This window comes from Fusarium redolens, assembly GCF_020744475.1.
Source record: "Fusarium redolens strain MPI-CAGE-AT-0023 chromosome Unknown BKA55scaffold_23, whole genome shotgun sequence".
Classification (NCBI taxonomy): domain Eukaryota; kingdom Fungi; phylum Ascomycota; class Sordariomycetes; order Hypocreales; family Nectriaceae; genus Fusarium; species Fusarium redolens.
The window spans coordinates 281,198-305,077 of record NW_025763686.1 but is presented as its reverse complement, the minus strand read 5'-3'; the positions used below and the strand labels follow the sequence as shown (position 1 = coordinate 305,077).

Genomic DNA, 23,880 nt, shown 5'->3' with positions numbered 1-23,880 from the left:
ATTAGACTCGTTTTGTGTGCTAAGTATTTCCAGTTCTTTCAAATTCATCTATCGAGCTCTGGTAGCCCAATATAATCGTTCAACTGTCTATTGTAATCAGATAACCCTTGGGGGCCTTAAAGTGATAAAATTTTAAATATATATAACCTTTAGCAGACATGATCCTTATTTTGCCAAGTCTAATTGACCTCCTTCGATCTGTTGTAGTCCTTTATGAAAAGCAATAACGGCTAGCTGTAGCCGGTCAATGACATATTCAACCTCTTCACAAAGGTATTCACCCAGCCGTCGGACATCTTGTAGGTAAGCGACTTCTGCACGGAGACGCCCAACTTCACGTGTTCTTTCCAAGATGGTCTCTTCGGGGGATTGTTGGTCAAAATTCTTGGTCGCTTCAAGTTTGTCCCGAGTAGCATCTAGCGAAACAGACTCGCCGTGAGCGTTTGCTATCTCTCTGTCGATTGGGCGCGGACTAGCAGGTCGATCCATGTTACCACGATTGAAGATGGGTATCAGCCTAGGAAGTAATGCCACCTTCATCCATTAATTATTTATTCATGGATATTAGCGTCACACGGCATGGGCTTAATGGATGCAAGTGGCACCCCTGTATTCGGTAGTACCAGGGTGCGCATTTCAGTCTTACCAGGGTATATGTTTTTGATCTCATGAGCAAAGCGTATCTTGGGAGCAATACTTAGGGTGCCATTGCCTAGAACGTATAATGTGTGGCAGCTAAAGCTTTCGGAGTCCTTATGTGCACAACACCTTGGAATCGCGTGGACATTCTCACTTATTTATTCCCTACCAATATGGATCCCCTTCGTTAGTACAAACCGTTCCAACTTGTACAAGAGGACTAATAGTCGCAGTGGATTTTGTGGTTCATGACACAATCCTTCAATTATATAGAGGATTTGATGTTCTAGCTGCATTGCTCGCTGTCATAGCTGCAATAGTAATGTCGTTCGACACTATTCCAGATCAGCAAAGAACCATTTTTAGCAATTTGGCAACAGGATTCCTAGGTACTGCTATTATCTCAAGCATTATCGCCTTAGCCTTTAACCAGATGGTGCTATTGAAATTCCAGGCCCATGGTCGCTTGGACAGCAATCAGCTGTGGATCCCAACGGGGTTAGTTGATGTCAGCATTGCTCACCTGATGTCTGGATTGATAGCCTGGTCTATCGACAGATATCCTCTCTGGGTTACTGCTCTACTTGGGGGTGAGGCGCTCATTCTCTTGCTGGGCGCGATGGTGCTGTCATCCAGAATGAGGGCGGGCATGTCAGGAATACAAGAACAAACTCTGAGCGAGAAATTAGTGGTATAAAGAGACAGACCGCTTCTGAAGAACATGCAATAACTATTATAATACAATTAGATTCCCATATACAGTAAGGTGCGGGTCCACAGTCAGTAGTCCACCATCGTAATTTTGTTGTAAGTGACCCAAAACAGACTAGATGTGGCGCACACCTCACTTACTGATGACGCTAGTATAGTCCCTGTCCTGTTCGCTCACTAACAGCATCCAGATCAGTATCAAAGAATATGAATGAATGTGGACTCTATCCAGGACCGGACCAAGCGATGATTATTAAGCAAGATAAATTCCAGGTTATTAAAGCGATCATAGGTTCATCTTAACACCGGCACCTGATTCCAGACCGCCGAGATACAATGAGGCTATTACGACTGAGAGATGGCGGGGTTCATTTCGACTCTGGCTGTGCATGGGTCTTGCGCCACGCTTAGTCCATTTTGGGACACTTTCCATAAAAGTATTGTAGTAAACTACTGACGGTGAACCCGCACCTTACTGTATCTTCTACTAGATTGATTTCTGTATGCGCTGCAATATCCTCTCTTAATCGTCCTAGGTGCCCCTGCAAGATCTACTGATGGATGTCGGATAAATGATTAATAAAAGTCTCAACTCGCCGGAACCTCTTTTTATTGGAACATAGTGGGCAATAGTAGATTTCCTTGGACCCGTAAATCCTGAAGTCTTCGGGACCTGACGAAATTGCATCGATCGATTTTGTCGCAAGTTGGCGCAGGATACGATCTGAGAGAGGCTGTGGCCATCGAGAGGCAACCTGCATTATTCCTGGCAGCTTCGTATGTCTAGGCATCTGCTGTATATCTATACCTGTATATAGGCCTCTTATTTCTGATGAGCTGCTAGGAATACCCGTTACCTTACTGAGCTTGTCTACAGTTGCTGGGCCCTGGGGTGATTGTTCCAGCGTCCTCGGAATCTCAGGTATTTTGTCTGGAAGGATGCGCTCAACGGAGCTCCTCTCCCCGGCCGCCAGAGAATGCCGAGAATTCCGGATTATTTGGGTCCTATTGGGAGGCGACTTGGTAGTTGTCGGCGTAATGCTAGGGCTGGTTGTGGGGAAGCTCGATGTTGTGAGCGTTGTTGTGCTTCTAGATGTAAGCCTAGCGGCAACCGCTTGAGCTTCGCTCTGTTCATCTATGGGCCAAGGTTAATGACTCACACATAAAGGTAAACAGCAGGTAGACTATACCTAATTTTAAACCAAAACTTCTCAATTCCCAAAGACTTTCTGCTTCAACCCACTGCGTGTCAAAACTTTCTGAGGAATTGGGATCTGATACATAGTATGCAATAGGGAACTTGCGCTGATGGGAAAATGGCTCGCCGTTCCCAAATCCGTCTCGCCACTGGAACTCGCTGGAATCCAGATCATAAGTCACACAGTTTGGAGTGTTTTTGGAAAGACCCAGACTATCAATAGTCCCTAAGATACCAACGCGATGTAAGTCATTTAGAGGAAGCAGGAGCGCTGCAAGCCAACGACAAGACTGCGCATGGCATATTAGGTAAAGATTCCCAGCCTCAAGGTAAGGCGCATCCTTCAAGGCGTTCTTGTTCTGGTAATCCAATCCTATAGCGAGTTGAATCTTCAGCTGGTTAATGTAACGTTGTGTATCGGCTAAATCCTTCAGCTGTGGGGATCTCTTAGTTCGGGGTTGACTGTAGCGACGCCTTCGCGCATATGGCGATTGCTCTTGGGGCGATGTAGAGCGCTTCCTCTTTGATGCTACGTTGAGAGAGTCTTTAGTAGCTCGCTCCGTATGTTTCTCATTCCTCCCTTCTGCAGTCGTTCGAGGTATAACATTCATTATACTTGGAAGAGCTAGTAATGATGAAGAGGGTAGAAGGCAGAAAAAGATGTTAAGATGGTGGAAAAGATGATGGACAAGATGAAAGGGCCAGTTGATGGCGGGTCGTCGTAACTTTATACCTGAACCGAGATGCTGAGCTAAGCACCTTGTCTGGGAGCGCACCCACCATGCCACGTCTGAGGTGCAGGTTTCGAACCCCTTCATTATTGAGGAGCCAAAATCAGATCCCAGCAATTGTTTGGCGCGACACATGTCGGGTCCTGCAGGACATTTTCCTGCCCGTCAGATATATAATCTGACCTTGGTTACCAAACCCTCAGTTCGACAAGCCACCATGTTATTCCTTCCCACCTTTCTCGTTCTTGCACTTTCCAAAGATACGCGAGCTCAACTGGCACCGAGAGAAGTTGTCGATATAACTATCGAAGCGGGTGACTTAGTCGGTACTGGTGTAATCGAGTTCAAGTCGCCCGGCCAAGAAGGTGAGAGAGCCTCTATATCAGCTTCTACAAGCAGCGATACTCTGTGCACCTCAACAGCGACATGTCAGACAAGCGTATCTACTACCTCTTTAAGCCAGGACAAGTCGCCTGTGCCAACTTCATTTACTGTTCCTTTTCCTCTCATCCCTACTACTAGCTACTCATTCTTGAATGGCTCTACAAGAGCCACACCAACTCCGAGACCCAGTGCTCCTGTAGTATCCGATGCAATGACCCTTCGTCAAGCAGCTTATGCTTACCTTATTAGCTTAGTTTTGATGGAAGGCTTTTTCTTCTTATTTTAGTTTAGTGGCAGGACCATACTCTTAGATAGTTCTCGTTATAGTCAAATCATTTATTTAAGGCACTTATGTCGGCCACCTTTATCACATAACCGATTCAAAGAAGCTTTGATGAGAGTAATTATCTTGCACAATGCCAGAGCGATATGCACCCAAGTATCCGGATAACGATTGACATCCTCATAACCGGACTCTTTGGTGCCTATGGCAAGTATCTTATTGTAATTACTGAGGTTGATTGAACCATCAGAAACGCTCCGTAAGTGCGTCTCGACATCGTTTTTCTCGCTTTTTGTAGTCTAGTATGGCAGGACCATAGTCATAGATAGTTCTCATTGTAGTAGAATCATTCATTCCATACTATTACCATTTCAAATTGATGCTGTCATGAACACCTCCATTTCTCACATCACATTATGCACTTAATAGCTCCCAAATCACTTCTTTCAATCTATGAAAATAGCAAATAAACTACATATTGAACCTGAGCTTAAGGTGCCGAGGGACCTGCCCTGTAACCTTTCCCCTGAACCTTAGTACCTACCCCTCTACAAGTAACTTAGATTCCATGTAGTCTTGGTATCTCTTGCGATCCTCCCTGTCTTCTGCCATAGCCAGTACAAGAGTTTCCATTGCAGCGATCAGCCGCTCTGGACCGCTTGCGATTTGAGGCTGAGCGCCAGAGGATCTCGTCTGAGGCGCCCTTCTGGTAGCAGCCTCTTCATATCCAATTGACCCCATGTTACCATGAAATGGTAGAGCCTTGGGTAAATGGCTATCGATCTCATAATATTTGATTCTGGGTGCTGGAAAAATAAGGGGTCGGGCACGCAGGTGATTATAAGGATCCGGGTAAGGTGTATAGGCCCATGGTGGCTCCACGCCGACCTCTTTATAGAACTTTTCTATCTGAGAATCGGCATCTTTCACCAACTTCCGCAGAGCCGTTCTATGGATAATTTTTGCTTTTGAAGGATCGCTGTCTTGTTTCAATGCGATCTGTATCCAGGTGTCGGGAAATCTGCCTTCGGAGGGCTTGCCTGACTTCTTGGCGCCGATGCATAGGATTCCATCATATGTGGCTGGAGTGATGGAGGGGTTTGAACCGGTAACGGCGTCAATATGTGTGGAGACATCATTCCCATCGCCTTTGTAGTAGTTTAGAGCTTTAGTTGAAATCTCGTGGCCGAGATCCCCTAGTGAAAAGACCCCAAAAATCGATGCTCCGGGGGACTGAATGAAAAATATGACGTCGTCGGTCAAATATTGCTTCTGGAATCTGTTCCATCGCCGCGACGATCGGTAACCGAGTATTATGCCTTCATTGTTATCAGCATCCAACATATCTGTAACTGGGTTGGTTTCTTCCTCAGCGCCTTTAGCATCCGTCATATTTGCATCCGAGCCGTCTTCCTCGTTGGAGGGAGGGTCGCTTTGGTTTATTTCATCCAGCTTTTCACGAATGGCTTGTACCATAACTTCTGACCAATTTCTTGGCCATTGAAAGATTCGCTGTCCGCAAGTATTCTCACATTGGCCCTTGAAAACCGAAAGCTGCTTCTCAGCTTCTTTCGCGCCCTGCGTTTCCCGAATCTGGATCACGTGTACCTGCGCCTCTTTTAATCCCTGTAAAACATCTCTGTCTACCTGGTAATAGTCCCCAGAAATCCCGGCCACAGCGTTTAGATTCCTGATCTTGTTGTTGGCTTTTCGGATTCCGTCGTTAAATACTGGCAGGCCCTTTGTAAAGTCTGAAAAATATATTTGGATGTGTTTGGAAACCTTTTCATGGACTTTCTTCACTGCATCAGGAACATCAGGTATGGACACACCATCGTCCCCAGGGTCTGATTCTTCATCATCTTCGGGTTCTGTATCACCTGTTGCGAATGCCCCAGGCCCGAAGACGCCCTTGTGTTCTTTGAAGATTTGAGACCCTGTAGGCGGCTGATATCGTTCCTGATTCTTATTAAGTAGCTTATCTGCAGCATCATTGACCTCTGTTGCGTGTCTCAGTGATAAATAAAGGATGAGGTTCGGCACCACTCACCTTTGGCACATTTCTGGGCTTCTTTATCCTTATTCTTGTCTGGGTGTACCAAGTACAGAATTCTACGTTTCCGCTGTCTAAGCTCAGGAAGCGTGATCGCCTCGTCTATACCTAACACGTCGTATTCATTACCTCCTGCTGCTAGAACGTTAAGTATACGTTCTATTTCTTCGCGTGCCTCCCTTTTTGGCGCTTCTCTCTTCTGTATACACAAGTCAAATGCATGTTCAACGAAGAACTCAATGACTTCTTTTTTGCCAATCTCTTGGGCAATGGCGGTTGTGTTTGGTCTCTTTCCTTGTGTTATCTTGTTGGAAACGATGTTGCTGATCGTCGCAATCTGCTTTTCTGAGCTGAGAATGTCACGGTAGGTCTCAACATCTCCCGCAGCTGCATCTTTTAACTCATTTTCCATCCAGGAATTAACAATTTCTTTACGAGCCGCAATAATCGGATTTTGAAGAGAGGCATCCTGTAAAACCATCAATGAACCGCCATAAGGTATTAAGCTCAGTTGAGGGTTCTGGTGATGACTGTCGCTTGCTGAGGCATCTGTGACAGTTGGGGGTCGATACCCCCGGGCCCCAATGGTATGAGCTGCCATCTGTACCGCAGTAGATATGAAGAGGTACAGGATTTAGCACTGACTAGTGACTATATGTATAGCTTCATCACTCGTCGGCATATCTGATTTCGAGGCCTCTTGTCAGGGGTGTCTGCTTTTGACCCACCCTTTTTGTGGTAGGTGAGCAAGGGTATCCGGTTTAATCCTCGAACGGCCTCTTTTCGAAAGCCCTTCTGAGACTATTGAGTATGGATATATAGAAGGAAGTCCGCTGTAAGTACTTAAAATTGATCTTTATAACTTTTTAAGAAAAAAATAATGAGAGAAAAAGGAATGCCTCCTGTAGGTTACTTTACTGTTTGCTTCTAAACCTATCTAACAAACCTAGGCGCTACCAAATGAATCGCAAGTAGTTGCAAGGTCAACTAATGATGCCTACACATCGTGCATGTCAAATGCATATCATGCACTGAAAAATAGATTCAGCCAGATACTGCAGAAAAATGATTCACTAACGAAGAATCAAAGGTCTTTGCGACGGCAACTCGATCAAGCTCAGCGAGAGAACACTAAGATTCGTAACGAGCGGCAGCGTTTGCAAGTGAACTACGATAAACTAGCCAAAGATATAGGAAGGATGTCAATGGAAAAGTCCCAGGTGTATGCGCAACTTGAACATGAAAGGTTCCAAAGAGAGCTTGGAGACCTCGTTCTCGATCAATACAAAGACGAGATTATAGAGCGCAATGAAGTAATTGAACGAGAGGTATTCAAGAAGGAGCTGAGCGACTTGCTCTTAGAGCAGTACCGCGGTGAGATCGAAGAGCAGAAGAAGGCTCTGAGGGAGAACGAGCTCCGCATTGCATCATGTCATCGTCAAATGTTTGCATTCAGCTCCCAAGTCTCGTATTGGAGGCAAAGGGTCAATTTGGGAGAGAACCAGATCTGCAAGCTGACTTCCGAGCTTGAGCATAGCAAAGGAGAAATGCATAGGCAAAACACATTGATCGCGAAGCTCGAGAAGGAGCGAAGTGAGGCTATGGACGGGTGTTCTTTTTTTCAGGCAGAGATCAGAAAGCTCAAAGCTACATACCACGAGCTGGAAATGCGGGTCGATGCATTGGGCGCCACGGATGTCACCGAGGCTGATGAGCCAAGAAAGAGACGTAACACGAAAAAAAGGCGCAGACGGCATACTAGCCAGTAGAATTGCGTTCTTTTGATAGTTCAGAGGTCTAATTTCATTCTTGCATTCGTCATATAGTACAACTTCAGTGAAAGGTAGTACACACAGGGATACTGTCTAGATTAAGTGGTAGGGTGCTGTAAGTTGACCCCCCGGCTAGCTGTGGGGCTTTGCACTCAACGGCTCAAGGGTGCCGAAAACAGCCCCCGTCAAAATCTATGGAAACTTGATATAGTCCACATTCATCTCTGTTCCCTGGGAATCGTGAAAGCAAAATGAAACCACCGAGGCCACCAACCCCTGGACTAGCTCTTCCTCACCGGGCAGAGATCAATTCATCTGACTCTCAGACACAAATCATGGACTTTTGGTCCAGGTTACATTCTCGAACACCGAGACTTGTCACGTCAATATTTCCTACAAACCTTCATTTCCTTCTTCTTACAGACGATGCTTGTTACCCAAAGCCATTCATTATTTCTCAAAGCTATGACATAGCTGCTCGGCAATGCCAGTCACAGGTTGAAACCATAGTGAGCCAATGCAACCTAAGCAATACCAAATTCCGCGACACAGACTTTGATATCGAAGGTGACTTTGCTACAAGCCAGCATAATTACCTCTTCGATCTCACGACATGCATTGAGCAAACTAGCAGACGTGGCAAAGATCCCTTCGTAAAGGGTTCGCCACGGTCGTCACGCCGGTACTCCAGCCATAGCAATAAAGACGATGACACATCTCTCCCCGGCTCAGTTCATCGCATTTCTTGGATTTTTGAAAATCCACAATTCACTGTAAGTGGATTCTCAAGCTCAGATATTCAGCAGGGAAATAGCGGTGACTGTTGGTGGCTTGCTGCGTTAGGCACTATTGCTCATCGGGAGGATTTGATGAACAAGATCTGTGTAGCGCGAAACGAAGAGGTAGGGGTCTATGGCTTCGTATTCCACAGAGATGGAGCCTGGATCTCAACAGTAGTTGATGATAATCTTTACCTGAAAGAGCCGGATTTTGACAAGGAGACATATGATGCTACGGGCAGTAAAGCGAGACATCACCGCAAACAGAAACAGTCCAACTCAGAAGCTCTCTTCTTTGCCAAGTGTATAGATCCAAATGAGACCTGGCTTCCGTTGCTTGAGAAGGCAGTGGGTTACTTCCCTCTTGACTGGTATGTACTCAGCTAATGCCGAAGATAGTTCGCCAAAGTCCACGGCGATTACCAAGCTCTAGACGGAGGATGGGCTGGCATTGCAATGGAGGATCTCACTGGCGGTGTCGCTACACTTATTGCGACCAATAGTATTCTCGATAAAGAACGACTCTGGCGTGAGCTCCTCTCTTGCGGTATCATAGGTGGAGAATTTCTTTTCACATTGTCGAGTGGCCCTTGCTTTAAGCACCGAAATGGAATTGTCTTGAGCCATACCTACTCTATCCTCGAGGCTATCGAGTTGAAGAAGGAGCATGGCGGCATGACTCGCTTGGTCAAGATTAGGTTAGTGCTGTTCGGCTGGCTGCTTGGCATTTTGCTGTCTCTCACCTACTCCTTCTCTTGTGAATAAATGCACGTGCTGACATATGCGAAGGAACCCCTGGGGCCAAAGGTCAGATACTGGCTATGGCGAGTGGTGTGGTGCATGGGCGGATGGTTCTAGGGAATGGAATACCTATACAATAAATGCACTTCAACACGAGTTTGGTGATAATGGCGTCTTCTGGATGACTTACGAAGATGCTATGGAGAATTTTGATTATATGTATAGGACTCGACTTCTACATCACGGGTGGACTATGGCACAGAAGTGGATGAGTACTCTTGTGCCATGGCTGCCAGGATTTCTAAAGAAAAAGTTCATTATCGATCTCAAAGACAAGAGCACCGTAATTATTGTTCTATCTCAGGTATGTTTTGGCCACTTTGTTGATTTACACGACTAAAAGCTCGGCAGCTAGATGATCGGTACTTTCCAGGGCTTCAAGGGGAGTACGACTTTACCCTTCATTTCCTCCTGCGGCCTATTATCTCCAAGATCGATATTTGTCGAGTTTCTCCATGTCATCTTGGCGACGGTCGATCGATTAACTGTGAACTCACCCTGGAGACAGGAACATACGAGGTTATCCCAAAAATCATCGCTGAAAGGAATGGCCTCGGCCCTGTGGAGGAAACAGTTAAACTAGCTGCAAGTAGGAATCCGCAGAAGTTACGCCAAGTTGGGTTGCAGTACGATCTTGGATATGCCAAAGAAGGAGTCATAGACCCCAGCCAGCAACTGGAACAGCCTCCTCCCAATGACCTAAGAGCAAAGAGCGCCAACTTGAGGTCTAACTTTTCTCAAGATAAGAGTCTGGAACATTGGAGTCCAGTCTGTGTTATTAGCTTGCGAGTCTATGCTGAGCATCCCAACTTTGTTATCAATGTTATATAGCCAATACTCAAACAGCACAACATCTGAGCTAGAAACACAGTATATACACCTCCAATATAATCCTGGTTATTAAGAGTTTTCAGACCTAACTTGCAACATCTAATTAGCAGCTAACTATGTAATTAATTGCTGCCTATAAGGGGCTTTAGGCTGCTAACACAGGTGATAAGTACATGATATTCTTTTTTACTTCATAAGCTTCTACCAAAAAGGCTTCCACAATGTTGATTGGCAGCTTTAGAGGCAGAAGGACAAGAGGTCTTTTATGAATTATTATATCCCATCAACTTAACATATCTCGTAGAGATATCATGGGCTTCAAAGAATTAAACTAATGCCAAATCTGTGTTTTAAAAAACTTTTTTTTATATAAGATATATACTCTATAGAACTATCACGGTCAGATACTGGCCCGGCCTTTCTGACTCCCTATGCCCGCTACGTCGACCCTCAGACTTAAAGTTCAACATTTATTACATTAAACCCCTCCAATAATCATAGCTAAAGCACTCATGGCGAGAAAATCCAGGCTGTCCGCTACCTATTACATTTAATTAGAAAAGGCTTGGGTAAAGTCAAAGATTCTTACATTCATGCCACAAAGTATCCATATCCTTCATGCATGAGGATTTTGGGATATCTATGCTTGAGTGAGGCCTTTTGCATGTTGACCGCGATCTGATGGAAAAGTTATGCCAGATTCCGTCCCTGAGGTAATTGCGTTCCACGGTTGTGTTCCCCTTCAACGGACCTGACTTCTCTACAAAGAGACAAAACTGGGATGATAAACCCTGGAAGGACTGCAAGGGTAGAGGTTGCCCGATAGGTAGGTAGATACAGCCAACAAGAGGTGCATCACCAGATCGCTTTTCTATTTTTGGCTGTCCCATCCCAACTGGATTCATTCCAGCAGGATCAACTGCATCAGGTAGAGGAGTGCTTGTAGTAGAAATAACGGTACGGATGCAAAATAGAATAAAGAACCAGCTATAAAACTCCATTTTGCTGAGTTTATCCAATGACTCCTCTTGTATGCCATAGGGATCTGGTGTAGTCTTATACTGACTTACTAATGGTGTGGATCCATCGCGCTGGGGTGCTGAAATAGGTTACCCAGCACACCCAAGGTGCCTGAAGCAGGCCCCCCACCCCCCTCGCAGAGCCAAAACTGTCTACCCTGGATATATCGGGGGTCTCGTTTCAACGCCGCTTTTCAGAAGAATCAGCAGCACTCAATTCACGGCATTTTTCTGATCTTAAGTGAGGTAAAATCCTCAGAATTCTGTATCAATGAATAAGCTCCACTGCAAAAGATCTGTTCTCTCTCTACAATTGTCAACCTCATGCTGCTACTTGCTTTCAATATTGCCGTTTTCTTTGCAAAGCTGGCCTTTGCAAAGAAACAGCCTGATGATCTCACCACTGGCCCAACCACACCGGCTCATATACTTGTTGGGTTTCCCAAGCACATATCTGTCGCCAATAGGGTGCAAGGTTTCCCATTCTCGATTGACAAGGAAGTTGCTGGCATACCTTCGTGGATGACTCTTAGCTATCCAAACTTGCTTTATGCTGTTGACGAGTCGTCAAATGCCCTTACACTCTTCGAAATCAACCTCGTAAGTAATGAGATTACAGCAAAAAGTTCAAAAGAAGGTAGCTCCGGCGTCGTCCATTTACAGTTTAATACTGATAATACCCGACTTGTCGGCTGTGCATACGGTAATGGTACCATTGACATCTGGAACACTACAAACGGCAGTCTAGGACTTGTCAAAACCATTCCCTCACCAGGGCAGCCAGGTCCTGATAAAGAACGACAAGCAAGCCCTCACCCCCACCAGGCAAACCTTGATCCAACTGGCCGCTTCTTCATCATTAATGATCTTGGTACAGACTCTATAGTGGTTCTTGACTCCAATGATGATGCTTTTCAGATAGTGAATATCATTCACATCTCGCCCCAGGGTTGCGGCCCTCGACATGGCGTTTTCTATCCCCAAGGAGCATTCAGAGCGACCCATTATATTCTTGTCTGCGAGATCAGTAACAAGGTCCTTGTCTATACGGTATCATACCGCGAGAACTACCTTGATTTCACACAAATCCAAAGTACTTCGACATTTGGTCCTGGATTACCACCCGCCAACTCATCCAGTGCTGCTGCTGGGGCAATCGTGTTAGCGGCAGATAATAGGCATCTGTACGTTTCTAATCGACAAACAGGGAACTCTACGGACTCCGTTTCCCATTTCCAGATTGATCACTCAAACTCTACCTTCCTTTCACTCCAGTTTGTAGGCTCTGCTTCTACATATGGGATTTCCCCGCGTATGATGAGCTTCAGCCATGAGGATCGATACCTGCTCATCGCCAACCAAGCTGGAGGTTTTGGTCTCGTGGCTCTTGAACGGCGGTTGGATGGCACACTCGAGGCAGAGAATCCCATTTCTGTGTTGGGAGCACCCGACTTTACACCCCAGTTTATCCAGCAGATCACTTAAAATGCATGCGAGAAGCAGAGGCAGCCCCTATTTACTTAGACTTGGTATGGTATCAGTATGGTGAAAGGAAGGAATAGTGTGGTTTCATAATAAAGAACTTGTACTTAAGGCCTGATCGAGTTATCTACTTCTGCCCCAGTAGTGCTAAGCTATAACTTATTACAAGACAGTTCCATCCCATCTTAACAGGGCCAAATAAATTGGCGTACTCTCCTTTGCTATCACCTCCTCGTGCGTCTCCTTGAGGAACATCTCGTAGAGTTGTCTCTCATCAGCAGCTTTTCCACTACTATCGATGTAAGTGAACCCCCTTGGCCGCTGGTTGTCTGACCCTAGGATCTGTGCATGGTACTCGCTTTCATGTACCTCTACCAACTCGGCCTTTTCGTCTGTGGCAGAACTAAACTTGTATACTGCTGTCCCGAGGTTGGCGAAGCAGGATGAAATTTTTAATTCCCATTCCCCGTTGTTCGACTCCAACTGGGTTCTGTAATGCCCAGTAAGCGTGTTGATCTTGCCGCCATGGGTAACAATGAGGACTTTAACACTTCGCTCTTTGGATTTGGCGATCGTTTGGACCAAGTCGCGAATTTGAATCCGAAGCCTCTTGTCCTGCTCCTCGATCTCGTCAAGGGGCTTGTATATTTCGATGGCGGATAATCGCTTCTGCAGGTCATTCCAGTCCTCCCACTGGTCCTCTGGTGTTTCCACAGTCAGATCAACAACTTCTTCACCCAATAAAGTCCATTCAGCTAAGCCTCCCGCAAGATCAACGGTAGAAGCATATCGCTTGCCGCCTTCCACATATGTTATTGGAGGGATATCCTGTATCCATTTGGTATTTTCAGCAAGGCCGAAGAGGCATACAATTCGAGCCTTGTTTGTCTGCGCCAATCCCTTTGCGGTCAGAATGGATCTGGTCAACGGGGAACAAAGTATGAGATCCAAAGAATCTAAGAACTCTGGATGTTCATCCACGTAACGCCGCAGTTCTTCTTTTCCATGTCGTGTGAGGTTATCTGGCAGAAAGTCTCCATGTTTAATAACATTTCTAGAATGGAGAAATTCGGAAAAGGTTTTATCGTTCAGTGTGAAAATATCGGTTCCATGATGGCTGAGACCGATGTTGGAATTGGCGTGGCCGTGACGAGCTACATAGATTAAGTGGCTGTCCATATCGTTGACAAAATAGCGCAAGATAAAATAATTCAGGGTAACAAGAGTTGCAAATTCCCTTGATGGAAGGGGTCACTCTCTCAACTTATATATGCGAAAGGTTCGAACAAGCTCCCGTGAGCGTGTTGTTCTTAGTGCTGCGCCAAACCCAAGTTCAGCCAAAGCGTGCCGCCGTCTATTTCTCAGAACAAATTTTCTCACGACCAAAATAGAATAACTACAAAATCAAAGGAAGAATTTGCATTTGGTACAAGGAGATGAAATTGTGAAAACCACTACGTCGTTATTATCTCAAACAGCGCCGGGCTTGCTTCATTTCTGTAGCTCTACTTTCTACTGCCATGTCTCTTGCATTGCTTTAATAAGCACTCTAAATTCAAATCCTATTTACATGGCTTCCACAACTACCTATTCTCTTGAGCTGCAGATCTCAAACGTGTCGAGCAAGGGGTGTACCCTCCAAAGACCCAGCGTCGGTCTTTTGGGCAGGAATGATATTGTACATCGCTAGAGCATATCAGCCTCATAGTCATCATTTATTGATGCTCAGGGAACTCACACATTCTGGTCTTCTCATCTCGATAGCATTTTGATACACTCCATCCGGAACTTTGGATTATGCGCTGAAATTCCGACATTGTGTACTTGTAGCATGCAAACCAGGAAAATTCAGTTCTGGGTTGTGCTAAAGGGATACAATGAAACTTGTGACACTGAGGCGAAGCAGTTGTCTTGCACTTAAGTGTCCATCTTGTATCATCAAATTCTTTCCACCCTAAAAGCTCGTTCGCCTTATCCCAGCCACCTCTCATGAACTCAGTGAATTCAGGTGTGTGATAAGAACTCTCCAACTCTTTTTCCCTCATTGGCTCATGCTGGCCAAGAATGAGCCGATCGACAACCTGGCTCCAGTCTCGGAGGATTTGGAGCACCTTTTCAGGTTCAAAGTTAGTCAATGTGGAGGAGCATGAGATACCGACTTTCTCCCCTGGCATATCCATCGCCAATCTCCTTGCGTCTTCGAATCTTCCGTGGAGTCCAAAGCAATTTATATAATTATATCGCTTGCTTAAGCCCCAGACATGGCTCTCAAGTGAAGCCCTGTTGACGTCGACCGCGAAATAACGACAAACCTTCTCTGCTTTCTCGAGCTCATTAAATATCGGCAGCAACTTTTCAGAATTCCTTCTTGAGTTAGCACTTGTCTATTTGGTAGAAATAAGACCCAATAGTGTACCCAGAGCCCAGGTCGAATATGGTGAGTTCAGCCAATGGGCAAAGCTGTTGAGCAAGCTCGAAGGCTTGCTCTCTCAAGATCTTTTTCTCACCAATGGATTGGGGAGATGTGTCGCCCCCTGGCCAAGGTGAGTCGATATAGCAGACCGCTTTGCTGAGATATTTTCCAAGGCGTATAGACTCGTTCAACTCCTTCTCTATGCTTTGTGGCATGGCCCCCCCTCCAATATCCCGTACTTGTCCAGGCGATAAATTGCCCAGGCAGGTAACTAGGCCTGTAGCAAGTTGGCGCTGATTCTCAAACATGGCAGAATATTCGTCAAAAGGGCTATTGTATCTCCTCTTCATGAGCATAGCACGTGGCGTCAATCATAGAAGGACTTACCTACGGTAGAGTACAAGTTCGTTCGGATGATCTACTAAGTGGCAACTGAAGACTAGTGGGTGTTAGGTCGGAAATGAACTTCTACTTGTAGCAAAAGGAGACAAAGGATAATACTGTTATGATGAAACGTCATACCAATATCATGCAGGTCGATTGAGCAAGGACAGCAACACAGTATGTCAGAAATAATACTCATTGTAGTCCAGGGTGCATGCGTAGTGAACAACATTCAAGTCTGGACTACCTGTCTAGAATTCTTAACTGCACTCATATAAGCCAATCCTTTCTCAAGTATTTCTCTACACGCATCCATCTCGGGTAGGTCGTCTTTTGGAGTAAGCTTGGAAGGCCATGGCAGTTCCTGGAGGGGTGACTTGTTGGTATTTTGACCTAGCATGAAGACGTCAGCATCCGCATACGTTACAGTGCAGCCCTCAACTAACCCGCTGGTAGATACGTAACCGTAGCGTATTGTTGTACCATATAGGTGATGCTTTGCGGCCTTTTGCAGGAAACTTTGGCTGGGTCTGTGGTGGACGGCATCATGCAATGTAGCAAAACCTCCAAGGTTGGTTTGTCATGTAATTGTTGCTGAAATGAGATGACGTGCACGATACTGAGTCCCCTCAAATACTCACGAGCAGAGCCTCTTTCCGACGACAATCACTTGAAATCACCCTGACGCTTTGCTGTCGGTAGATCAATTCATAGTGATATACATGCAGTGGCTTGCATTGTTTATGTAGTACAGATCACACCGCGTAAAAATACAGGCATAATTTGATGAGTTATCACCTGCAGCCACCAGCCCTCCGGTGACTGTGTCCCTCAAACGTATCTCAACCTCCAATTCACCACTCTAACACTGACCCCATCCTTGGCATTCATTCGGCTGTACTATGGTATATCCAGAATCCTGGCTTAGGCGGTGAAGTATTTCTTTACATCTCGAAAGAGAATGCTCCTTTGCTCCTCAGGGATACTATCCATAAACTGGTCCCATCTGACACTGAGTTCCATAAACTGCTGCACTTTGTCCCTTCGAAAAATATCTTCCTCCACCTTCTTTTCTTGATCTCCATCGGGCAAGGGATGGGCTGGCCGAGATATAGAATTCGTGAATTCCGTACCAACACAGAGTCCTGCATTTGTTTTCAGATCATGCGGTGTCTGTAGTTGGGAATAATGCTGATTTGGAAAAGTATCAACTTCTCTTCCCATAGAAAAATTCGATGTTGGCGTATTCAAGGTATATTGCTTCGGGTCTGGTGGTTGTCGTATCGAATATACGGATACGGTGATTTGTATTTGTTCTCAGGGAGGTTGACCCCAACAGCGGGAGTCTGAAAGTTCTGGTTAGACACATTCACCTGAGGGCTATATAGATATGTGCCAGTTCCCGCCATCAGTGAGTAAATTTCTTGCACATTAGCTAGGGGATCTGGGTTCGATGAGGAAGAGAGCTGCTGGTTAGTGGTAGGGAAGCACCAATGATGACTAGTTTTAAACCATTAACGTTAGGCCAAACTAAATAAGCATTAAGAAAAAACTGACTCAAGTTCTGTGTATCTTTCCCAAGACTGCTATCTCAGCTTTATACTCAATAACGGTTTATAAGTACTTACATAGTGACACACATGGCATTTCAACTTAGAGCTTGGCATCTTACTGTTGACCTAGGACCTAGGGAGGGCGCGAGGATTGTCTGCTCAATGAAACATGTAGCAGAGTGCTCGATGTGATGAGGAGGGTCCTATTTATAGACGTGAGGTCGGTTGCTTGATTCCAGCAGGCTAGAAATTTTAATGTGCATTGTCTCTTCTGTAGCCAAAGGCTCATTTAGACCTTCCAGCAGTACCTTGGTCAGCAGACATCTGACTCAACAATGGAAGGTACCAGGTCCCCGACGTACCTCATCCGCCACGTCAGCGTCACTTTGAAACCACATTGTGCAGGGCAGATACACAATAGGTAATTGAATAACGTTACGGGTGTACTGTATCGCTAAGAACTTGCAGTGGTTATGAATAGTAAAATGCAATACTGATGAAAAATAAAAACATATTTTATAATACTTGAGTGATTCAATCAAGGCATTAAGTCTATGGCTTCTTGCAAACGACGGCGACGCGTGTCGTGTAAGGCTTGACAGTTGTCTTCTTCAACTCATCGCGCAAACCTGCAGCGAACATGTGACATCTATCCTCTCTCCAGCCCGAGTTCTTAACGGCTGGACGAAAGATGGACCCTTCGATGTCACAAACACATTCCAACCAAGCTAGCCGTCCTATCTCCCCCTGCTTCTGCCAATGTTCAATCGGTACCTGCAATAACCCATACTTAGTTGTCGTTAAGGTTCTCTGCACGCTAGAAACTTACATCGTAGGTATATTCCTTGATGTCACTGAAACCAGCAGCTCGTAGCGAACTAAGCAGTATTCCAGATTCGATAACGTCGAATCGCGCCCCTCGCTCTGCACCTGCCTTTCGAAACAGGTCTCCCCATTCCTTCATAAAACTATCCTCCGGAAGCTCCGCCTTTGCTTTGAACTCAATGGTCCGTTCATGGAACTCTGCAACGCCTCCAGGTTTCAAGACATCAAAGATCTCTCTTGCAAATTCGACCCAGTTGTTGATCCTCCCTTTGAGTTCGCGGAGATGTACAAAATCTTGTGAAGACTTTTTAAAGGTTTGAAGATCGAGGCTCTTCACAACTTGACTGCACGAATGTTAGCGTTGATTGGGCGTGAGACATATATGTAGCCTCACAAACACAGATTAGGCGGGACGTAATTAGGCGCTAAGGGCGTCAGATCAATACTCGTAACTTCAACCCCAGGATGCTCGTCTGCAAAATCTCTTGGATTGAGTTAGCTACAATACCATTTGAATCGGATCAAGAGAACATACAGAGCCCAACGACCTAAATGACCATGTTGGCATACTTCTCAGATCACGAAGAGGGTCATACAATACCACTTGCTGTTCCAATATCAAGCACGCGCTTGTAGCTTCTATTAGCTAGGTAACCAGCGAAAGTAGTAGAAGGGAGACTGACCCGATAGGTAGAAGGAATCGATGTTTTGCAAATCTTAAATAATCTTGAATAAATGTCGTGACTGCCATACCGAGTCAACATGGGAAATTTAATGAGGATGCGCACTAACCATAGGTCCCAAACCAAAACCCTCTGGTCATCATGTGGCTGCCTGAATGATCGACTCAGCAAAGGTCGCTCAGGGTAAAACGCCTCCCTTACCATTCATTGATCGGATATTTCCGTTTCCATAGGGTCTCGAGTTTGATGTCTCCGGATCGGATCGTCTCCAAGGAACATATGCTCTCATCGTCTCCAATACCATCATCTATGAGGCCTTCATCGACGGGATCATTGTCTGTTATACTGCTGTCTCTGGTGCTGTCGGCTGTCGTGGGATTTGTTGCGATATCGCCGTGGATGGTGTTGTCATCTGCAATCACATCATCGAGTATCCTCTCAGGCTTGTTCTTCTTGGCTCTAATATCGAGAATTCCGCATATATCATTCCGAATTTGTTCGGTCGAATGAAGTGTCCCACGGTCGTAATGGGTGCCCGTGTCTTCGCGTCCCAGCGCGTCTGAATGGGATCGTTTGCGACTGATGCCGTGGGCAACTGACAAGATCGAAGGCTGGGCCGGTAGGAGCATCGCGGCGAGGTGAGACAGAAGAATGTCCAGGAAGAGGCCCAAAAATAAAGTGATCAAGAAAGTCAGTTGTTGAAGAGACGTTCGAAATGGGGTAGTACAGAAGATGCCATTGAAAGGTGCATTTATGCTTCTCATGGCCGAGAATTGTAAAAGAAATTAAATTATCAGGTACTCTTAGTTGAACAACAGCGCGACATACCGATCGTCCAGGAAAGCCACACGGTTCAGACGGGCTGAACACGCTAATAGCGTCGGCCGCTTGTATTGCAATTAGAGCGGGCAGTTCCGATTCCGGCATCGTGTATGATACTTCTACCTGACCCTGACTAACTGGTCTCAGCAGAACCGTTGGCGAGCCGGCCGGACCATGCAAGGGAGTGCCTCTCGACAGCATCATCGTGGTGAAGAGATCCACAAGGTGGTTCAGCTTGCTAGCTCTGACCTTTCTCAAGATTCTGAAAAATGACTTCTTAGATTCGAGAAGTGGCGGATGGATCGGGAGTGAATCGAGGCGGAGTTCAGGCCACAGCACTGAGACAGCTTCCTTGATGACGAAGGCTGCTGTTGGATGGGGCTCGACCAGCCAGTCAGAAAAGAATTCTTGGGCAAATTTTAGGGCCCTTTCTCTTGCCCTCTGTTTCCTTCTCTCCCGTGGGGTCATTTCTCTCGGCGGCTTTGCCTGTTTCATTCTCAACTTGATGGTCACGGTAGTGGTGGTCAACAGGAAAATGGAAGCATGGTAAAGAGGCATCTGAGGTTTTCAATGTCTTCGATGAGGCTTAAAATTGATGCAATCGTAAACTGCCATGTATACATGGGGTCATGGAATCACACCGACATTCATGTTTCATGGATCTGTTTGCGTCTACATCGAAGCGCTGTACAATCCCCAGCACCGAACCAAGAGGTATGTACATATTAGTTACAATAGAATTACAACACCTCAATCCTATCCGCCTTCAAGCAAGCCCTGCTTCTCCTCATCAAACACTAGTTTTAACCTGGCCAAGCCCCTTAATTTCAAAAACCAGGCTCGGATGGCGACGAAGATGTCGCGCAACACCTTGGGCATTGAACCTTTTCCGGTCACAGGGGACGGAGTCTTGGTGGTTGCCGCCACTTCGACTGTCTGGTAATGTACGAAATGCTGAGCTTTTCCTTGCTCAATCTGGCGGGATCAGCATACAGCGAGAAGTAGTCCAACAATCGACATACAGTGACTCTAATCTCTCTAACAACGTTAATGCTCAACTTGGGCTGTTTTGCCATGGTTCGCAATGCTCTAAATAAGGCGAAAGATTGAATGCACAGCTGACTTGCATATACAGAGAAAATTGGGCATAAGGCAGAGTTTGACTTGTACTGAGAACCAAAGATCCGGGCTGTAGAGAGAAGTATCAACTGTGATAATGAGGTTGCCTAAGTAGGGGTACCTTGTGCAAGGGGAAATGTGAAGAAGGCAACCAGGCGGTGGTGCAGCAGTACAGTTTTCTTCGACTTCATGAGCGTATTTGTATTTTGAGGCCATCCACTCCCTCACGCTATGGATTCAAGTATCGTCCAGGATGGGCTCACCCCCCAGCTTGCCAGGTATTTCTAATCCATGGTAAGCAAGGCTCATTTCCAAGCCGCCTATGTCGAAAACTTAATATACATAAAACACATTTCATTGGACGCCCACTGCTGTCTGCATGCATGACTACACAAATAGATCCTTGTAGAAGATGAGGCGGGACATGAGCAAGGATGAGATATGATCTCGCCTGCAGACGTGGGGTCCTGCCTGCCCCCAAAGAGGAAGTGACCCATAGAAAAGGATCACCGTGATCCCTTTTTATGGGTCACTTCCTTTTTGGGGGCTCCTACAGACTTATGGCATTCAAACCCAATCTGTTCCTTACTCTTTTCCAACCCGCGAAGCCATGGATACTGACAAGCCTCTTCACGATCAGCTCCGTATTCTAGGATTCTTTTTCATTTCTGTTGCTAAAGCCCAATCTCATCAGTTCAATTTTGATAATAGATTGGAACGGATTGTAAGTCTCACCTTTCTCTCGCAGCCGCCGTTCGCTCATACGACAAGATCTCGGACGCCTGCAAGGTCATCGCACAGGACGTTCCCGAAGCTGTCAGGAACAAACTTCATCGACTTGGAACCGAAGTGCAAGCGGAATTCCGCAAAGCACCATATGAACAGATATCGCCCGACCATTCCCGTTTCCCAGATACAACCACAGCAACGATTGTGCAAGATAGTTCTCTCGATAGCCCAAACAAACAGCAAGTCGAGCATGATTCACCCACAAGAGCCCTCCAGCCTTTAAAGCAAACGTCGGCAGCGGTAGCTGAGATTTCATGGAGTCAGTCTTCCAGAAAAGAGAAATCTCGTAAGGAAGCATCTTCGACGGGAACTAAATGTTCCCCTCAAGATGATGAACAACCCTTCCTTATCGCCGATCTGAAGTCTTGGGCCCAATCACCAAAGCCTTTTCTCAGCTCTGGGGCAATTTCCATCGACGATCTCGCCGTGTTCGACTACATCCAGGCCCTCGAGAAATCATCACAAATAACCAAGATTGCTCGGCGATTTGCTTTAGTGCAGCTGTGGGTATCAAAAGAGGTCTGGCGGCCTTTGCCACCCCAAGAGTTTAAGAAACGTCTAGGTTCAGCGTCGGGGGCGAAATTTGATCGATGGCTCAGGGAAGGGAGGACATTATTCTTGCTCAAAGCACACAAGGGTATAGAGGTCTTGTTCTCGAAGCTCAAGTCACAGACTAAGTAAGTAGTGCATCATTCAACTAAAGGACAGAGACTGAATTTTACTCGAAGGCTTACAGCGCTATCAGCTGAGTCGAAAGCCCATCTCCATACGAACGCCGAGCCGAATGTCAACAAGGAATCCTACAATAACATCGAGTTACTCCTACAATCTCAGCACACTGAAGAAGCTAAAAGAATAGCTTCTTGCTTTGATGTAAAGGAATTGGAGCTTCCCAGGAGTTGCGAAGATTGTGTTACAAACTCCAAACTATACAGAGATGCTGCAAGCAGCATTTCGAAGTACCTTGAGGAGCTTCATATTAAGCGACTGTTTGGCGACCAAACACAACTAAGACACAGGCTCGAGGTCCGTGAGAATGAAAGGCCAGCAAAACGATGGCGCCGATGCTATGGACTACCCATGGAATCCCCATCGAACCTCGGAGTGATCCGGTACCATTTCGATCAAGACCCAATGCACAATGACAGTGGAGGATTGCCGTACGCCACGGAAAGCACCACCGATGCCGGAAGTGACGGTGGCCACGAAGCCCAAGGCGCATCTACTGATGCAAACATTCCTGTGTCGGGCTCTCCTGAGGACGCAGGCTCCCAATTAGGGGCTTTAGTCATGCCTGGGAGCGATTCCTCACTCATTGCTACGCCTTCTTTGGAGACTACCGCGGGTGGGTATGAAACACAACCATCAACAGAGACAACAATTCCAGTCAGAAACATCGAAGCTGATATGGGGCCTGTCCAACTCTATTCCCCCACTGGTCGTCAGAGCACACATCAATTGAACGAAGGTTATATCAACCGTCCATGCGCTGATATAGTGGAGAATCTTGATGAATGTCGTGGCAACATTACACAGCTCTCCAGCGTATCTTTCGGAATACATGAGACCCTGGGTCAAGCATTGAGTACCCAGCCAATCGTTGAATCAAGCCTTCCCAACTGGCTTCATATCGATGCGAGTTCATTCAACTTCGATACAGCCATGTTCGAACCACTCGGAGCACTCGAAGCAATGGAATTCAATGACTATCAGGGCGAGTTAAATGCACAATAGTAATTAAGAAATATTCTCAGGCAATTTCCATCCTTGATTTCAACACCAGATCGTTTCGGCTCGGTTCCACTACTCATCCTTGCTCTCTTGGCTCTTAGCAGGCTCCCAATCATATTGAACCATGTCAAAGCATACTGGCCCTTCCTCTACAACGATTCGACTGTTTCCGGGGATCTGAATATGGTTTCCGACGTCCCAAGGTAGGAGTTGCCTAACCTCGGCTTTATCCTTATCAGGCTGGTACAGTACTTTGGAAAATCTTTGCGTACTTGCAGTTTGTGTCGCTAGTGGTATAAAGACGGTGATAGTACGCTCAGGTGACGCAATCGTGCCTTTGTCAAGTTCACGAGGTCCGTAATTTCGGGCGTTACTGACACTTTTGCCTTCATGTAGTGCTTGCCGTCGAATATTGGGCGCCTGAGTGTACTTAGCAGAGCAGTTCAATTCACATGGTTCATTCTTACTTGTTCGTTCTCGAATCTAGAGAGAATCTTGGTATCTGTTATGGTGGCTTTATATTCACGCAGCGGACCACGGACGTTCTGGAGCTCTCTTTCCTGTTTTTGTCGACATAGCTCTTGCATCGATTCCGTAGCTGGAAGGAGTATAGGATTGCTCATTTCTACTTTGACGTTGGATAACAGTTCTGCTGTATAATGATCTCGAAAAGTGGCGATGTTGCGCTTTATATATATACCTACCACCAAAAAAATGGCTGTGAATCATTCATTGACTGCTGGTCTCAAGTGTTACGATAAGCGGTGGAGAGGAGATGTTTCTTTTCGCTCAAGGACCACCTGATTCGCCGAAGGGTTTGTCATGTGGATATTCTTGGTCACGAGACGTCTTACAACCCGGTAATTACATAATGAGGC

General features: G+C 46.0%; 14 protein-coding genes across 14 annotated transcripts; 4 read left to right on the top strand and 10 right to left on the bottom strand.

Moving 5' to 3' along the window:
* Window positions 1-165: 165 nt before the first annotated feature.
* On the bottom strand, window positions 166-489 carry BKA55DRAFT_545430 (uncharacterized protein; the record flags this gene model as incomplete). The annotated part of the gene is made up of 1 exon (XM_046190816.1): window positions 166-489. One exon carries the CDS (start codon window positions 487-489, stop codon window positions 166-168), a length of 324 nt encoding a protein of 107 aa, XP_046042936.1.
* Window positions 490-925: 436 nt separating this feature from the next.
* BKA55DRAFT_526378 (uncharacterized protein) lies at window positions 926-2,483 on the bottom strand (the record flags this gene model as incomplete). The annotated part of the gene is made up of 4 exons (XM_046188833.1): window positions 926-974; window positions 1,163-1,369; window positions 1,906-2,152; window positions 2,213-2,483. Coding segments are annotated over 4 exons (774 nt in total), but the record flags the coding sequence as incomplete, so codon positions are not given.
* Window positions 2,484-4,486: 2,003 nt separating this feature from the next.
* On the bottom strand, window positions 4,487-5,422 carry BKA55DRAFT_598914 (uncharacterized protein; the record flags this gene model as incomplete). The annotated part of the gene is made up of 2 exons (XM_046196307.1): window positions 4,487-4,551; window positions 4,693-5,422. The coding sequence occupies 2 exons, from the start codon at window positions 5,420-5,422 to the stop codon at window positions 4,487-4,489; spliced, it is 795 nt and encodes a 264-aa protein (XP_046042934.1).
* Window positions 5,423-5,779: 357 nt separating this feature from the next.
* On the bottom strand, window positions 5,780-6,198 carry BKA55DRAFT_457383 (uncharacterized protein; the record flags this gene model as incomplete). The annotated part of the gene is made up of 2 exons (XM_046186085.1): window positions 5,780-5,946; window positions 5,997-6,198. Coding segments are annotated over 2 exons (369 nt in total), but the record flags the coding sequence as incomplete, so codon positions are not given.
* Window positions 6,199-7,198: 1,000 nt separating this feature from the next.
* BKA55DRAFT_696670 (uncharacterized protein) lies at window positions 7,199-7,768 on the top strand (the record flags this gene model as incomplete). Its single annotated transcript, XM_046200293.1, has 1 exon — window positions 7,199-7,768. The coding sequence occupies one exon, from the start codon at window positions 7,199-7,201 to the stop codon at window positions 7,766-7,768; it is 570 nt and encodes a 189-aa protein (XP_046042932.1).
* A 254-nt stretch (window positions 7,769-8,022) lies between these two features.
* BKA55DRAFT_526446 (uncharacterized protein) lies at window positions 8,023-10,182 on the top strand (the record flags this gene model as incomplete). The annotated part of the gene is made up of 4 exons (XM_046188841.1): window positions 8,023-8,921; window positions 9,054-9,248; window positions 9,340-9,655; window positions 9,703-10,182. 4 exons carry the CDS (start codon window positions 8,023-8,025, stop codon window positions 10,180-10,182), a joined length of 1,890 nt encoding a protein of 629 aa, XP_046042931.1.
* A 1,343-nt stretch (window positions 10,183-11,525) lies between these two features.
* Window positions 11,526-12,686, top strand: BKA55DRAFT_696668 (Lactonase, 7-bladed beta-propeller-domain-containing protein; the record flags this gene model as incomplete). The annotated part of the gene is made up of 1 exon (XM_046200292.1): window positions 11,526-12,686. One exon carries the CDS (start codon window positions 11,526-11,528, stop codon window positions 12,684-12,686), a length of 1,161 nt encoding a protein of 386 aa, XP_046042930.1.
* A 159-nt stretch (window positions 12,687-12,845) lies between these two features.
* Window positions 12,846-13,862, bottom strand: BKA55DRAFT_526474 (uncharacterized protein; the record flags this gene model as incomplete). Its single annotated transcript, XM_046188845.1, has 2 exons — window positions 12,846-13,511; window positions 13,554-13,862. 2 exons carry the CDS (start codon window positions 13,860-13,862, stop codon window positions 12,846-12,848), a joined length of 975 nt encoding a protein of 324 aa, XP_046042929.1.
* A 430-nt stretch (window positions 13,863-14,292) lies between these two features.
* On the bottom strand, window positions 14,293-15,976 carry BKA55DRAFT_526394 (uncharacterized protein; the record flags this gene model as incomplete). Its single annotated transcript, XM_046188835.1, has 6 exons — window positions 14,293-14,369; window positions 14,422-14,794; window positions 14,996-15,047; window positions 15,100-15,438; window positions 15,484-15,535; window positions 15,787-15,976. Coding segments are annotated over 6 exons (1,083 nt in total), but the record flags the coding sequence as incomplete, so codon positions are not given.
* Window positions 15,977-16,335: 359 nt separating this feature from the next.
* On the bottom strand, window positions 16,336-17,273 carry BKA55DRAFT_715838 (uncharacterized protein). Its single transcript, XM_046200892.1, has 3 exons — window positions 17,109-17,273; window positions 16,854-16,980; window positions 16,336-16,671 (listed from the first exon to the last, which is right to left on the bottom strand). Exons 1-3 carry the CDS (start codon window positions 17,120-17,122, stop codon window positions 16,405-16,407), a joined length of 408 nt encoding a protein of 135 aa, XP_046042927.1. The 5' UTR covers window positions 17,123-17,273; the 3' UTR covers window positions 16,336-16,404.
* A 288-nt stretch (window positions 17,274-17,561) lies between these two features.
* Window positions 17,562-19,250, bottom strand: BKA55DRAFT_626103 (S-adenosyl-L-methionine-dependent methyltransferase). Its single transcript, XM_046196848.1, has 8 exons — window positions 18,743-19,250; window positions 18,651-18,692; window positions 18,542-18,602; window positions 18,460-18,487; window positions 18,394-18,406; window positions 18,253-18,342; window positions 17,863-18,202; window positions 17,562-17,807 (listed from the first exon to the last, which is right to left on the bottom strand). The coding sequence occupies exons 1-8, from the start codon at window positions 19,168-19,170 to the stop codon at window positions 17,586-17,588; spliced, it is 1,224 nt and encodes a 407-aa protein (XP_046042926.1). The 5' UTR covers window positions 19,171-19,250; the 3' UTR covers window positions 17,562-17,585.
* A 751-nt stretch (window positions 19,251-20,001) lies between these two features.
* BKA55DRAFT_667798 (uncharacterized protein) lies at window positions 20,002-20,439 on the bottom strand (the record flags this gene model as incomplete). The annotated part of the gene is made up of 2 exons (XM_046197853.1): window positions 20,002-20,338; window positions 20,386-20,439. 2 exons carry the CDS (start codon window positions 20,437-20,439, stop codon window positions 20,120-20,122), a joined length of 273 nt encoding a protein of 90 aa, XP_046042925.1. The 3' UTR covers window positions 20,002-20,119.
* Window positions 20,440-21,070: 631 nt separating this feature from the next.
* Window positions 21,071-23,147, top strand: BKA55DRAFT_626101 (uncharacterized protein). Its single transcript, XM_046196847.1, has 3 exons — window positions 21,071-21,206; window positions 21,254-21,948; window positions 22,000-23,147. The coding sequence occupies exons 1-3, from the start codon at window positions 21,093-21,095 to the stop codon at window positions 23,003-23,005; spliced, it is 1,815 nt and encodes a 604-aa protein (XP_046042924.1). The 5' UTR covers window positions 21,071-21,092; the 3' UTR covers window positions 23,006-23,147.
* BKA55DRAFT_207858 (uncharacterized protein) lies at window positions 23,040-23,787 on the bottom strand. The gene is made up of 2 exons (XM_046185140.1): window positions 23,470-23,787; window positions 23,040-23,422 (listed from the first exon to the last, which is right to left on the bottom strand). The coding sequence occupies exons 1-2, from the start codon at window positions 23,623-23,625 to the stop codon at window positions 23,075-23,077; spliced, it is 504 nt and encodes a 167-aa protein (XP_046042923.1). The 5' UTR covers window positions 23,626-23,787; the 3' UTR covers window positions 23,040-23,074.
* Window positions 23,788-23,880: the final 93 nt, after the last annotated feature.